We start from the raw sequence: 15,662 nt of genomic DNA on the forward strand, positions 1-15,662 counted from the left end.
AATTCTTTGCATTCATTCCAATGCTCAGAAGCACCAGCTGTAAAGGAATCAGCATCTTCTTTTGCACCTATTATATTTCCCATCCATATTAAATCCATATTAACATTCCTCCACCAGATTGACTTTCTTAGGAAGTGTTTTAGGGGGGAAAAATTGAATTACATTTGCTTTGTATCTAAGACACCATTAATTCAGCCCACCTGGAATCTTCCTCCTCTTACCTTCATTAGTTAGAAATACAGCAGGGGTGCCATACATTTCTCCCGAATCAATGAAATACAGTATGCCGCACAACGATCTTTCACAGTAACGCAGTAAATAAAGCCAGACCAACAGAGTAAAGCTGTACAAGCACAAAACACTGGTGAGAAACAGCTTACTAACTGCTGAGACTACCTGAATATTATCCAGTCAATTCAAAGCAGGGGTGATGTTATTTTTGTCTCATCAATTAAAGTGAACAGTGCCCATTGATATGCTTCCACTGAAGGACATCTATAGGTACAAAAGCAAGGTGGAGATGGAAAAGGCAATGGTTCTTCACAAGCAATGCAGTGAATAGCAATGGCTAAGACACGTTAGGGACAACAGAGAGAGTCTTAGCACCCTAGTGCCTAGAGCAGAGAAGGAACCAAGCAAGGAGATCCAGAGCTGCCTACATGGGAAACAGACACAGGAAGTAGAATATGCCTAGAACTGTTCTTGAAGGAGATGGCTAGCTAGAAGTTCTGAAACCCAGGAGCATGTGCCAAGTTGCTCCCTATACAGGAAGAGAAATAGGGACTAATGTAGTAAGTGACCATATGGTGCCAGCTTTACTATTAAAGCCCCTCCTTGGCTGTTTTCAGAAGTGGCCTTTCTCTTGGCTGCATTCACACACACGGTTCACCAGGTCAGGAAAAGTCATTAAGACAACATGCAAAGCTTGTTTTTTTATTGTTAACTTTAAATTAACGGTTAGCTTAGCTTAACTAGTTTGTCTAGTTTACTGTACAGTAACTAGGTTAAGTGTGTCATGGGGAGTCAGACACTTAGAAGAACTATACACCTTCCTTCTCTTTGGACCTGTGCCTCTTGAATATGGAGATAGGTACATGTTTTAATGCTCTCCCTAGATTTTTCTGGAATAGAGCAGAAAAAATGTATTTGAAGAAGGCTATGCTAAGATCTTGACCTGCTAGATCTTCATTGGCAAGAAATTTAGGACATGAAGGAACATCAAACCATCAGATCTGCCTTCAGCACTGTGCAGCACTATGGTCACCTAACATTTCTCACCATTTGATTTTTCTGTGGCCCAGATGAATTTCAGTGCTCATGGACCGAGGGAGGGAGCCTTGACCTCTGGATTCTGCCAGACCAAATGGCCAACTGAACAGTGAGGAATCCTGCACTCAATTTAGCCAACTTCCCAGCCTGGAAATTACTGTGCTTTCTTCAAAAGACTTCTTATCATCCTAGGTGAGTATGACCACCATCAAGATGGATCTAACAGGGTTTCAAGGGGAAACAAGAGCTTTTTACAGTGCAAAGACTGTAACTTCAGAATAAAGTATTCTTAGGTGTTAATTGCCAAGAACCTGGCAGGTGGGCAAATCTCTAGGATAGCTTCACACCTGACATAGAATCTGACATAAAATATAATTTCAACTGGAAGCCATTCCTACTCTACAACTTAATCCATGGATCTGTACACATCCAAATTTTTGGTTTTTATTTATTTATACATTTGTTTATTTGAATTTATTAGCCACCCAACTCCGATGGACACTTTTCTATGTGTAGAATCTATATTTCAATTTTACAGGATGTCCAAATCAGAACAAATTCTTAGTAATGTGGATGGAATTTACTATAGTTCATAATTCTACTCAGTGACATATACTGTGTTGATTATGGTTCTTGATATGCATTCTTGGTTTAGAGCTTAATTGTGCTTTTTAGTCTTTTGAAGCTATGTAATATATTCAGGTATTCACAACTGGAAAACTATAACCTTCATAACATTTTAAGATCCCTTCTTTATTCATCTGTATTTTACTTTTTCATCCCTGCTTCCTACCTTTATTTCCCACAGTTATTTATCCTCTTTAATGTCTAAAAAAGATACACAGACATATTCAAAGAACTCAGTCTAATAAATGATTAAATGATAAAGATATACCCTTGATTTGAACTCAATCGTTGCACCCAAGCTTCTTTCTTGGCAACATTATGAAAGTAGTTGGCACTGCCTTCATCTGGACATTTTCAGTTTCTGAGTCTAGCCTACAAACCTAGGATGAATCTCCCAGCCAAGCACTAAAGGGGTCTAATTCCACTTAACTTTGGGAGATCAGCTAAGGTTGGGTAGGCACTGCCACCTGCTGTAGCCAAAAAAAGGAAGCTTTTATGGATTTTTTTTAAAATCACTTCTTGGAATCACAAAGGGAGACATTTTGATTCTCAGAGATATGAATGGGGCTCTTTCCCCAAATCTTGATTCATCTGGTTCCTAGCAAAGAAATTTGGGTAAACTTCCAAAAAGCCTTGATGCCATTTGTGTCTATTTCTCTCTCTGAGACATGGAGACACAAACGTCCTTTAGAGAAAGAATAATTCACTCATGATTTTTCTGTTCACAAAATTTACTCATGAACAGACATGTTTTAGATGACTAGCTCATTATTAGCTAAAAATACAGATGTAGAAGTTGCAGCTCTTTACTTATGCAAAGTATAACCCAATAATTCTAAGACTGCACAGAGGAACCTCTGGGTCAAAAAAGTAGAGACCGAATGATCTTGCAAGAAATATTAAACCGAAGTTTCAATTTGAATTAGAAAGCTCCTTCCACACTATTTTAATTAGTGATGTTTTTTCATCCACAATATGGGATTCCAGTAAAATCTTTATGGGACGATGTTTAATTCTTGGCATTGTCTAGAAGAAAAAAAAGCATACAAAAAAGAAAAGAAAAGAATGTATATTGTTGAATGGCCAGAAGGAATTTGAATTAAGACTGAAGCAGAAGCCTCTGTTGGATCTAGAACAAAAGATGATTTATCGTGAGCTAGATTTAATGGAAGTAAATGAAGTCTACAAGATCGAGTTTGTTAAACAAAAATATTTTGAGAAAGATAATAAGCCAGATAAATGTTGGTCTATTAATTGCAAAAAGGACAAGAAAAAAAGAATTTTTACTTCAATTTCAGATGGAAAGAGGTTTGTTGGAACTGCAGAGGACGTGATGAATCAACTTGTTAGATATTATTCTCAATTATACAGAAAGTAGACACTAATCTGGAGAAGATTACAGAGTATTTAAATACAACACATATCATGACATTTACAGAGCAACAAAGGAAGCTCTGAATAAGCCAGTCATGGAAGACAAAACTAGTCTACCATTACCTTGTTCCAAGATACTTTTCAATGGCTTAGAGTATCCAAGTGGTCCCCCATCCAAATACTAACCAGTTTCAACCCAGCTTAGTGTTATAGTATGACTTTATGAGCTGTAAGATAAAGGACATTTTTTATATATAATTGTGGGAGGTAGTATCTTCAGAAGTTACTGATTTTTTAAAAAAATCTGGTTGGAATCGCCTTACTATTTAGTGAGACAAAATTAATGCTTCCAGAAAAAGAATCAAGTTTCTGACAAAATAAACTTCCTATTTTCCATGCCTATCTCTTCATTTGCAAGAAGCCCAAAAGAGTTAGGTGTTAAAAAAAACAAAAACAAAAACCAGCTTCACTATCACCACATCACCCAGTTCTGTGCTCTTAGGTCTGATATCCTGAGAAGGGATAACTTGAAAGCAAATGAAAAAGCACTATTTTTCAATAATTCATAATTTCCTATTGTTCAAATTATGACAGCCAACGCTTTATGGCTTGTGCCAAAGCAGAAAAAGATCCCGGTTGGTGTATTCCTGAACATAATTAAAACAGAATATTTTGACTTTGTTTTACAAATCCATCTGTAGGAGAGGGCTGGTCGTAAAAAACTCAAATTAAATTGGAGTAGGACAGCCTTCGTAGTCCTGTTCCTCCTGCCCTGAATACAAAACACCAGCTCGATTCCCTTCCTTTTCAAATCCACCAAGGGAGTTGGATTTCTCACGGCAGCCATGCCTGATTAAATGTCTGTACGATGGCCCTTTCTAAACCAGCTCGGTCAAGTTGGCTAAGCAGCTTTGCATACACGTCACAGGATAAATCAATAAGGGTGTAGCTTGTACACATTACACTGCAGAAAAGAATAAAAAAGGACATTAAGGGCTTATCTCTGCTATCACAGTAAGGCTGCTCTGTGCTTAATGGTTTCCAGAATACAGGATCTGGGGGTGGGGAAGGTCCAAGGAATTGTTCAGTTGATGGGGTTGATTCAATTAATTCCAATCCCGTATTTCCAACAAGGGTTGCAGTGAACACTGGTTGAAGTTCAGGGTTAATCTACAAAAAGACAGGTGGACTTTTTCTCAAAATTACGTTGCTGGAGAGAGAAAAAAAACAAGGGAATCATGGAGTATGGGTGTGTGTATGAATGAGGCCAAGACAGGTCGTGTTCAGGTTCAACTTTCCAACCAACCATGGGACTTCCTGGGTCTCTTGGGGCCAGATTTTGTTCTAACTCCAATCAACCTTATAGGGTTGTTCTCTTGGGGATAAAACGAGAGAAAACCCTCATATAAGCCATGTCAAGGCTTCAGTGAAATGGTGGGATATAAGTGGAGGTCATCATCATAATCTTTGGTCTGATGCAGCGATTGGTTTATTGCTATTTATCCTGATGAATGAAGGGACATGGCTGGTTCATTTATTCAACCAACATGCTGATGTTCAATAGGTATAAACTGAATGCTGCAGAACCGCATGTTTTTCTTTCAGTTGCATGCCTACAGATACATTGAGGTCCCTATTCCAGCCCCCTCCAGCCCGCCTCCAGGTTTTTCACTTCAGTTCCCATAATTCCCTGGCCAAAGCAGCCCCCCTCTATCCCCCAAGCTCAAGTTCAGCATGAATTGAAATCCACCAGCACTTGGTTTGGAAAAGTGGGCATGTGCAACAAATCCAGCCCAGCACCACAGAGATGGAAGAGGTCATTTGGAGGAGAACTTGCCAACGTCGAGGAACTAACTCGGAACATTCCTAACAAATTGCTCATGGATGCTTCAGGGTTAGGCTTATCTGGAAAAAGAGCAATTAGTCCTTCAGTTCACAATCTGGGAAAAAGAGGACCAAAAACAGAGACCCCATCTTAATGAATTCACATATGCATCAGGGTGGGAGTTTGGGGAGAATTTCTGTGATAAAAATGAATGTCTTGGCCAGAATGATGTTTTTGTTTCAGACAATACCTGTTTTGACAACTGATGCACCATTTAAACAGTGGCAGGAGGATATATCTAAATTTGTGTGGCAAGGGAAAAAAAACACAAGTTAAATATAAGGTGTTACAAGATGCAAAGGAAAGAGGAGGATTGGGTTTGCCTGATTTGAAGTTGTATTTTGCAGCTTGCTGTTTGGTTTGGATGAAAGAGTGGGTGCTGGTGCGAAACAGAAGGCTTTTGGCGTTAGAAGGACATGACCTAAGGTTTGGGTGGCATGGATATTTGTGGTACAACAAAGTCAAGGTCCATGTGGATTTTAAAAGTCATTAGGTTAGACGGGCCATATGGAGAATATGGAATAGATACAACCCAGGTTGTGGCCAAAAACACCTTGGTGGCTCTTAGCACAAGAAACATTTTACAGACGAGAAATGATAAGTAAACACAGATGGCTAACTTATCTGAGATATTAAAATTTTGACAAGGGGAATGTAAAATAAAATCAAGGGAAGAACAGGGTGGGAATTTTGCTTATTTGGTCTCCAAGACACTATATCCTAACCCCTTAGTCTGTGACCTTAAGCCTAATTAAAGACCTTAATTAAAGACTCCCTCAAGTTGAGCTCAACTCTCAGTGACTTTATAGATACATCCAGGTTTGTTTGCCATAGTCTTCTTCTAGGATGTTTTCCAGTTCCCCAGTTTAGCCTCAGCCCCTAGATTTCCTCATAGTCTCCCATCCAAATACTAACCAAGTACAACTGCACTCAGGACTGCAAGGACGTTAGGCCAGCCAGATATATCAGTCCAAAGAACCAGACTGAAGGATCTTCAGCAGTGCCTGTCTAGCCTCCATCTGAAGAACTGGGAATTATCAGTCGCTGAAATATGACCTGCAAATACTACAGGAACTTTGAGAAGCCAACTGGGAAGCAAATCTACAGTGGGCTTCTAATCTATAACTTCCTCTACAATGGAAGCTAAACTGAGTACTAGTAAGCAAGAAAAAAGGAGAGAGAGCAATAAAGAAAAAGAGAAATCAGCAAAAGAATTATTCTTTAATAGATAAACTTTATCTATCTATCTATCTATCTATCTATCTATCTATCTATCTATCTATCTATCTATCTATCAGGTTTTTATCACTGCCCCACATGGGGGACCCTGGGCAGTTCACAATAAAAACAATTTAAAATTCAATAAAATCATAAACACTACCAATAATCAATCAGTATAAAATGTAATGAAACCCAAGCCACAGCAGATCTAATTCAGTAATTAACTTCAGAATGCTTTAATTATTAGGATTTGCTTACCTTGGATAATTAATGTGATGCTTCCGGACTGCTTCAAGTTCTCTGTTTTTAAATTTCTGAAATTTCTTCACAATTCCTGTCGCCTCTCCGCTGGATGCATATGGAAAGTTGAGGATTTCAACTATGTCTATAAAATATGACCATTCTTAATTAGCCGGAAATTGCAAAGGGTTGCATATACCCCGTGTCACTTTAATTAGTTTCCCAGAAAAACTTTCAACAATTATTTTGCTAATATTCTCATTCAATTCTTTGGAAAATATGAGGATGAGTATGTGAGAAAACAATATCACTCTGAGAAGATTCCCCAAGATTGCAAAGGCATATTGGAAGATGGTGAATAAAATTTTAGCTTGCAAAATTGTGTATCCATTTAAGTTTAGGGGGAGTGAGAATCCCAGAATGAGTGGGCTGAAGATTGTAGCCTTGGGCAGGGCGGGTTGTGGGGTTGGGGATGTCAAAAAAGTCAAGATGGTGGCCACAATCACTCAATTGAAGCTCCACCCCTTTTTTACATGTGTTGGTTACTTGGCAGGAAACTGCACATTTTGGCTTATAGCTATCCATGTTCAGTAGTTAAATGCCTGCAAGGGTTTCGATCAGATACATCCTATTCTATGATCTGGTATAGCTACCAAAATTTCTACAAAACCTGGGCTCCAGTGTGAATTTTGCTTTTGATACTGTAATTTAATAGAAAAATGTAAGATTAGTTCAATGTGCACAGAGTAAAGGGCGCTGCTACCTTTTTATCGGTTTTATAAGGTTGGAATCTAAAATCACAGCTTGATCCCAGCTTGTTCTAACAAACCATAGTATAAGGAGGCTATTCTTTCCTAAGTTTAGACATAACAGGAAACTTTGGTTTGTCCAAAAGCTGAAATAAAAATTCCAATATTCCCCTTATGGCTGTGAAAAGTGGGAGGGGAATACATGGACATTGGAAGCTTATGCTGTTCCAGTTATCCAGTTAATACTCAACATGTCAGATCTAAACTCATGGGAACAGGATAAATCTCTAGGAAAACGTGGCAAATTTTATTGAGTGGATTTATCCATGATGCAGTCCTCTTTCACTATTTTATATGAACAGGAGACGCATACTGAGAAAGATTAGATTGCTTTGGCCAGCCTATGTATATTACCTCTCTCATTTAGAAGCGATGGGGTCATTTCTCTAGGAAAAATGTCAGATAAATGCTGTAAATTGGTTCCCCTGCACCCTGCCGCATCTGCATGCTTGGAAACCCCATGTTCAAAATATCAAACTGAACCCCAACTGGAGTTTTCAAATGATCTGAATATTCACAGGGATGAGTACTTCAATATTCCATAGTTGCAAACTCACAAGGTGGTTGCCAGCAAAAGGAAACTAGTTGATCCCTACCGTTCTCGTGGGGACACCGAGGTACCCTGTTGGCTTGGAGTTTCCATGTATGTTCCATGCTCCACGTCAAGCACACCTTATGCTCCTTGTACGGTCGTTGAAAAGGTGGAACTGGATCCAAAAAACTATAGTCCCGTGCAATTGCACGCCAGTAACTTTCTGCTTGTGAAGAATGGAGAAGCATTGCCTCTTTATGTGTAATCCAGGCATAGAGTATCACCCAATGTACAATTATGGATCGTTTAATAAGATAATCATCTCTGAAGACCATACGATCCGGAAATGTCAAGCTGACCGTTTGATTCTGGTCCCCTTCCCACATTTTCTTGTACACTGATACAGGACTCCTGAATTCCAGTGAAGCTATAGCTTCTAGGGTAATCATGCAAGGCTTTGAGCAAAAATAGGCAACGGAAATTCCAGTACCATCGCGCACCGTTTTGTTCCAAACATTCAGATGAATAAAATCCTCAGAAAATGTCACATGGTCAGCTTCAGGGGTTATTGGTGTGGTCAGCAATGTTTCCCTTCCCAAAGTTAGCCCAGTTTTCTAGGGGAGAAAGAGAGATGATGTCCTAACAGCCAGGAACCACGCTGAGACGAGGAATAGGTCTCTAGCGCTTTATTACTGCTACATTAGACAGAAAATCCCAACAAACTGAAGAAGCGTGGGAAAAACCCAGAGATAAACCCCGAAAGTTAAGGCGGATCTGATCTGTGTCTCTTTGAATGGCTGCTCAATTCCTCAGTACTACGCATGCGTTTTCCCCCCTGGATAGGGGCCCCCTCCTGCTCGCCACCAGTACTCGTGACAGATGAAACACTGGCTATTGTTTCAACACTCCAGAACTGCTAGTAGAGGAGTTAGTTTTAATTATCTGTATCGTATAGAAACCATTCCCACTTCGACTTTTTGCCAAGTTATAGGGTGCTTCCAGGCTAGGCTTTTAAGTATTTATTGATACTTTATTGATAGAAATGGATGTAACTCTCCTGTATCAATGAATACTGTCTTGTGTTCTCCAATCAATTCATCTGTTCTTTTTTGTAGCCTCAGATACAATGGGAATGTATCTTTGGATTGGTAGCACTAAGTGCCCTTTGAAAAACACCAGCAAAAACAGACAGATATAGATTCTGTCTAGTCAATTGTAAAAAAGTGGAGTTGAGCTCAGAACCTAATGATTACAGTGCTTTCTTTCTGAATGTTTCTTCCAGTCTAGCCTGTAAGTTGGAATTTCCTCGTGGTCCCCCATCCAATTACTTACTCTGCTGGACTCTACATAACTTTCTAAAATTGCCAATACAGCTAGGCGTTCCCTCCTGCTGTACCTGAATGCAACTCAAATTAAATTAATATCCTCCAGGGGTTCTTTTCCAAATGCATTTCAGTGGAGGGCAGCAGGGGAGGGAGGATTTATTTGAATCTTGTCAGTTTCAATCTCTTTAAAAAGCAGCATTTCTTTTTCTTCAAGGTGGCATAGGTAGATCAGGAAAGGATGATACTGATTCCAAAATGAAGAGAGGGCTACAAGGAAATCCAAAATTACTGCCCTTCTGAAATATCACTGTTCCAACTTTTACATATATACTCTGGGTTTCAGAAGCTGAATCATCTGGTTGCAATGTTTACTCTCCTAACTAAGTATAACAAGCACGGGTACAGTGAACGCAGCTTGCATTTCTCTGAATGAAATAAATGCTCTGTAGACTATAATAGAAGTGATGATCAGATGAGTATGTAGCTTAAGTGCTAGCTTAAACTTATATTCCAATATTTATTATTACTTTAATTTATATACTGTACCTCCATCTCCTAGTACCCTAGGCATCTCACAGAACAATTGACCTGAAAACCTTTAGAACAGCATAAACAACCAATAAAATAATAAAAATACACCCCCAGATTTTAGCTGCTTCCACTGCATTACTGCACTCTTTGTCCCTTTAGAATAGCATCTCCTTGGCTACCTTTCAAAAGGACTAACAAGGAAGGACCTGGACCATAAAGGTCATAACCAACACCTTGCACTGGACCCAGAAGATCCTACAAAGGTGGTCTGATTCTGCTGTAGCAAGACTGGCCAGTAGCATCCCAGACCAACTGAAGGCTCTGAATTTTCTTCAAGGGCAGCCCCATGTGGAGTCATTTGCAGGAATCAGGCATGAGATGAAGCTTTGGATCCAGAAAAAGTTGCAAATGGCAAAGGCCCTCCTGTCCATGGAGTCCACCCGCTTTTCCAACAGCAGCTGCAAGGCCAGGAGGACTCCCAACATGTGCACCTGCTCATTCAGGATTAATGCCACCCCATCCAGAGCTGAAGAAGGAACCACAGGGCTTTTGAGCAACAGCATGTTGCTCGGATTCATCATAAGCCTTTTGTGTTCCATCCAGCTTCTCACGATCCCCATGCAACAGGTCAGGATTTCCATCATATCTCCTGCTCAGCCTGAGATGAAGATATGCAACTGGGTATCATCAGCAAATTAATGGTGCCTCATAAGGAACCAGAGGATGTTTCTCCCAGCAGGTTTCTGTAGGTTTTAAAGAAATTGAGGGAGAAAGCTGAATCCTAGGTCACCTGCACAGCATTTCTGCTCCCATTAATACCATCTGGAAGTGCCCACTCAGAAAGGAGCAGTACTTTTGTAACACTGTGCCCAAACTCCCAATCCTTGCAGCTGGTCCAAAAGGGCACTATGGTTGATGGTACTGAATGCCATCAAGATATCAAGCAGGACAAGCAGGGGGGCACCTCCATCTAAGTCCCACTGCTGGCGATTCATATCCATGCCTAGCCCTGAACCTGGACTGGAAGGGGTCCAGATAACCCACGCCATCCAAGGTCCATATTGGCTGCCCCACCACTTCTCAGCAACTCTTCCCAAAGGAAGGTTGGAGACTGGCTGATAGCTGTCCCAAGTCCCTGGGGGCCACTTCCCCAAAGCGAACCTCTTTAGCTAACTTGTACCACTCAAGCGTCAGCTGAAGAGTTCACATATAAGCTTGGACAAGGGTAGCCCTTGGCCTTCCCAGCACCTGAGGATCAAATGTCAGTTTCTGAAATTGATGTGGAATTGACCCAGAACCTAATTCAAGGGTTCCCTCAGCCTGATAATCCACAATTTCACTGCCTTGTTCCCTGAATCTTGCAGGGGTCCCAATGAGTCTTCCTCTAGAACTAGAGGAAAAACCAGAGTCTTCTGCCTCTAGTTCTGTTGTGGATGGGGGTGTGGATGTGTTTTCTTGGCTTCCAGTCAGGGGCTTCAGCATGATCCAAGCCAAGAGGGCAAGGACAGTCTGCTTTGAGTCCCACTTGACTCCTGGTGACTTCACACTGCGGTTCCTATCATTTTCTTGACAATTAGACGGAAGTGGTTTGGCACTGCGTTCTTCTGGCATGTCTTCTGGATGTCCCCATTAGCCAAGATCAGCTGGGCGCTACCACCTTGCAGGGCAAGCGAAAGACCGTTCTTCTCAGAAAGAAGGCAAAAAAGGAGCTACCACCATGCAGAATGTGGGAAAATAAGTCTGAGTGATAAATCAAAGACAGTGTCACTCTTCTGGGAAAGAGCTGGAAGAATGAGCTCTGAATGACATTGACAGAATAAAAGTCGGGCCTGGGAACTTTGTTTCTATACGTGATAACTGCAGAGAGATTATGTGTGTACAAAGATGGAAAGCTCGACACTGCCCACAATAGAAGAGTGGTTGGTGAAGATGATAGAACTTGTGGAGATGGCTAAATTGACTTCTTTGGTTAGAGAAAAGACAATATCTACATTTATTGCTGTCTGGAAGCCCCTTATTTATTATTTATTTATTTATTTTCTATCCCACCTTTATTATTTTTATAAATACCTCAAGGTGGCGAACATACCTAATACTCCTTCCTCCTCCTATTTCCCCCAACAACCACCCTGTGCGGTGAGTTGGGCTGAGAGAGAGGGACTGGCCCAAGGTCACCCAGCCGGCTTTCATGCCTGAGGCGGGACTAGAACTCTCCCTCTCCTGGTTTCTAGCCCAGCACCTTAACCACTAGACCAAACCCCTTAGGGACTTTTTGCGTGAAACAGAAAAAAAATGATCTTATGATTTATGGTTTTGATGATTATAAAGAAAAGATTATAGAAAAAAGAGAGTCATGTTGTAATCATAGAGCAAGAGGTAAATTTATAATTGTATTTATAACTGCTGTGAAGAATATCGGAAGCTGCTTCTTTGTATCTTTTTTCTTTCTTTGCTTTTGCAATTTTAGCTCTTTGATTTCTTTTTTTCTTTTTTTTTTTCTTACTCTATATTACTTTCTATTAGTCTGCACCTTCTTTCTTAAAGAGGGAAAGATGATAGAGGTCTTGCCTGGAAACACCATCCCCACCACCCACCACCCAACCCACTAAGGGGGAATTCGTAGTCCTGGGAGAAGGACATGGATTCTGCAGCCAGAATCCACAGATTTGACCAAATCGGAGTGAAGGGGACCAGGAGAGAACCATATGGTGCCCAGCTGAGCTTGGCTACCGGCTGGGTTCACCCCGCACGCTTCCCGGGGCTCAAAGAAAGCCCTCGGTCCGCATTCGCACGACCCACGAAGTCAGGGGTTCGGGCTGACCCTGGTTCAGGCGCGGCGGTTGAGCGGCTAGTGCCGGGTTCCCGGCGCGCCTGCAGAAAGAGAGCGGGCTCGGCCCCTCGGGGGAGCGGGTCGTGCGAAGGCAGCCGGCTCTCCCCGGCTGGGGTGGGCAGGTGAGCCGTGGCACCGGGCGCCGCGGGGCGACTCACCCAGAGCAGCAGGCACAGGCGGAGGCGCAGGCGGAGGGGCCCGGCGGCTGCGGCGCTGTCCATGGCGGTGCCCGCTCCTCAGTGAGTTGGCACGGCCGCTGGGGAAACCGTGCCCGGGAGGCGAAGGAGATCCTGCTTCCTGGACATGTGAAGGAGGAAGCTGGGAGGGGCGCAGCAGGTGCGCAGCCTGGCTCGGCGGCGGCCCTTCTGGCCCTCGCCCTTCCGCTCGCGGCTCTAGCTCAAGCCGGGGCAGATGCTCCCTGAGCCGGGACAAAGGGGCCATCCTCTCCCCGGACGGAGGCTGCCGCCGATTTCCCTTGGCGTGGGAAAGTGGGGTCCTGGAGCAGACCGCCTCCCCATCCCGTTTGCATCTGAATGTCTTGGGGGGGGGGGCGCTCCCTCTCCCTCTCCCTCTCCAACCAGCCCAGCGTTTCTCAACTTAAAGCTGTATGGACTTCAGCTCCCATTAGTGCCCTTCCAGTCACTAATAAAATAGTAATAATTCGTCTATCTCTAAGCAAACAAGTCAATGTTGCCATCTCTGCTAGTTCCAGCATCTTCACCAACCAGGATAGGAAGAGAATTGACGCTTTTGAAGTTTGGTGTTGGAAAAGACTCCTGAGAATGTCATGGACAGCCAAAACAAACAGACTGAAGGATTGTGGAACAAATCAACCCAGAGTTCTCACCTGAAGCACAAATGGCCAAGCTCAATTGCCATTCTTTGGAAGCCTTATGTGAAAACCCAATTCCTTTGAAAAGTCCGTAATGCTGGGAAAGGTGAAGGGAAAGCCCAAAGGAGGACATTGGGCAGCAAGGTGGATGGACTCAATAACAGTGGTGATGGGGCACCCTTGGAAGACCTGAAGGATGAGACTGGGGACAGATCATCCTGGAGAAGGTCTATTTATATGGTCCCTAAGAGCTGACACCAACCTGATGGCACATCAACAAATAATCAGGAACAGCCTGGGTTCTACTGGAACCCTGCAAAAGGCAGAAAAGAAGCAACATAATATGAAATATTATTTTGCTCTCAATATCAGTCTGGGTATAATTATTATAGGCAATTGACATCTTGAAGGCCAAGCACTGATAGGCCATTGACAGAAAGACCATGCCACTCTTCTGGAACTATTTGTAACTATTTGTAACTGAAGCGTTTTGACAGAAGTGAAGTAATATGCATGACTGGGTAAAAAGCCTGTCTGTCCCTAAATTATCTGTGCTTTCTCTATTTCACTTCACTTGTAGGTTGGAAAGCCACATCTTAACTTTTTGTTCTTAACCTGAATATTTAATGCAAAAATAACTTCCCCTCATTTAGATTAGACCAAAGCTGAAGACTAAAACAAGCCTTCTCACAATCACAGAGAAGATGTAAGATTTTTGCGCAGCCATGAAGGGCTTTGCTGTTCATTGAAAGCCGCAAGTGTGTGTTTGAGGAACTCCTAAACGAAAGGGTCTTCCTTACAATGGGCCCACAGACCATTTTCCCTTTATGTAGGAAGGGTAATTGATTTTATTATGGTCACTGACCAGTACAAGATACAATTCTATAAAACTATGCACATTAGCCATTAGCCATAAAATATGAGCCATCTAAATTAAAATAATTTTAAATTTGAGTTTACAAGTTCCAATTAAGTGTTAAAATATGTTTGTATCACAATGTAAGTGAGCCCCTTAATCAAGTTTAAAAACAATCTTATTAATTTGCATTATCATGACTAATATTCTATCAGGTTTAAGTGACTATAAAAATATATGTAAAATATTAAAAGGAGTGATAAAAAGAGTAAAATAGCATATAATGTAGGAAGGGTAAATCTCACTGAACTCAATTTGAATTAATTCACCCATGTAGATTTACTGTTGGGCGAAAGGTTCTATTTGGACATATTTGGGGTCCCTTCCTGGAAATAACATTTGAAAAAGTTCCCATTGAAAGGAATATTGCATAATTTTCTCTTCATTCTTGTGACTGAATTGAAGGCCAGTCTCAAACTGAAAGAAAAAAGAAAGCAATGACAGCAATCACTTTCCAGGGATTTTATAATTTCTGCACCGACTTTGTGAGAGGTGTGTTCTAGGAGAACAGGACAAACAGCAATCTTTTCATACCTGAGCCCTATGAAGTTCCAACAGGCCAGTGGCGTGAAACTGTTCATGATCAATGCTACTAAAATATTTCAGGTAAAATATAAATTTAAAGCATTAAAAAAAAGCATAGAAAATTGATTGTTCAGGTTCTGTTCCTCAGGACTTTTCACTACAGGAGAGGATTTGTAATGGCAGAGACTCTTTGGCCAAAGTTAACTTGCTTCCCTTGCAACATAACAAGTCTGAACCTTTGGTGAATTCTGTGTAAGAGAAAGCTGATGACAGAGCAGAAGGTGCTGCAGATCTGTGGTTGGTGTGCAATAGTTTTAACACACATCCCCAAGAAACTTGCTAGCAAATGCAAAAGGAGGAGACTCCACCCACCAATCAGTGTGGTGTTGTGTTGTGTTGTGTTGTGTTGCTGAAAAAGGCTCCATTTTCCCTGCATTCTCTTTGATCAATATTGTCTCAACTCTCCCCAATCGATGATGAGTATTGGGGTTGCTGGAGGAACGTTATTGCTTTGATGGCATTCCTGCCAACCTAGGAATATTCCCAAATGCTTCTCAGTCCTTAATGGTCAATTAAGGAGGCTCTATCTGTTCTCTATGTGGGTGGATAGATGGGTATTTTTATATCTATCTATCCCCACCCACCCATCCATCTATGGAGTCCCTGGTGCTCTCTGAGCCTTGTTGTTTTCTTGCAGATGTTTCATTACCAGACTAGGCAACATCTTCAGTGCAAAGAGGGAGTGG

The 15,662-nt window shown here is 41.7% G+C and overlaps 1 protein-coding gene across 1 annotated transcript in view; it reads right to left on the reverse strand.

The window, feature by feature from the left end:
* SEL1L3 (SEL1L family member 3) overlaps window positions 1-8,555 on the reverse strand; it is a 39,333-nt gene extending 30,778 nt beyond the window's left edge. Inside the window, exons 1-3 of the mRNA XM_063310475.1 lie at window positions 8,022-8,555; window positions 6,635-6,761; window positions 222-343 (exon numbers count right to left, since the gene is read on the reverse strand). Coding sequence (XP_063166545.1) covers window positions 222-343; window positions 6,635-6,761; window positions 8,022-8,406 — 634 coding nt within the window. The 5' untranslated portion in view covers window positions 8,407-8,555. The remainder of the gene's footprint in view (window positions 1-221; window positions 344-6,634; window positions 6,762-8,021) is intronic.
* Window positions 8,556-15,662: the final 7,107 nt, after the last annotated feature.

The sequence above is a fragment of the Candoia aspera genome, chromosome 8, assembly GCF_035149785.1.
Source record: "Candoia aspera isolate rCanAsp1 chromosome 8, rCanAsp1.hap2, whole genome shotgun sequence".
Classification (NCBI taxonomy): Eukaryota; Metazoa; Chordata; class Lepidosauria; order Squamata; family Boidae; genus Candoia; species Candoia aspera.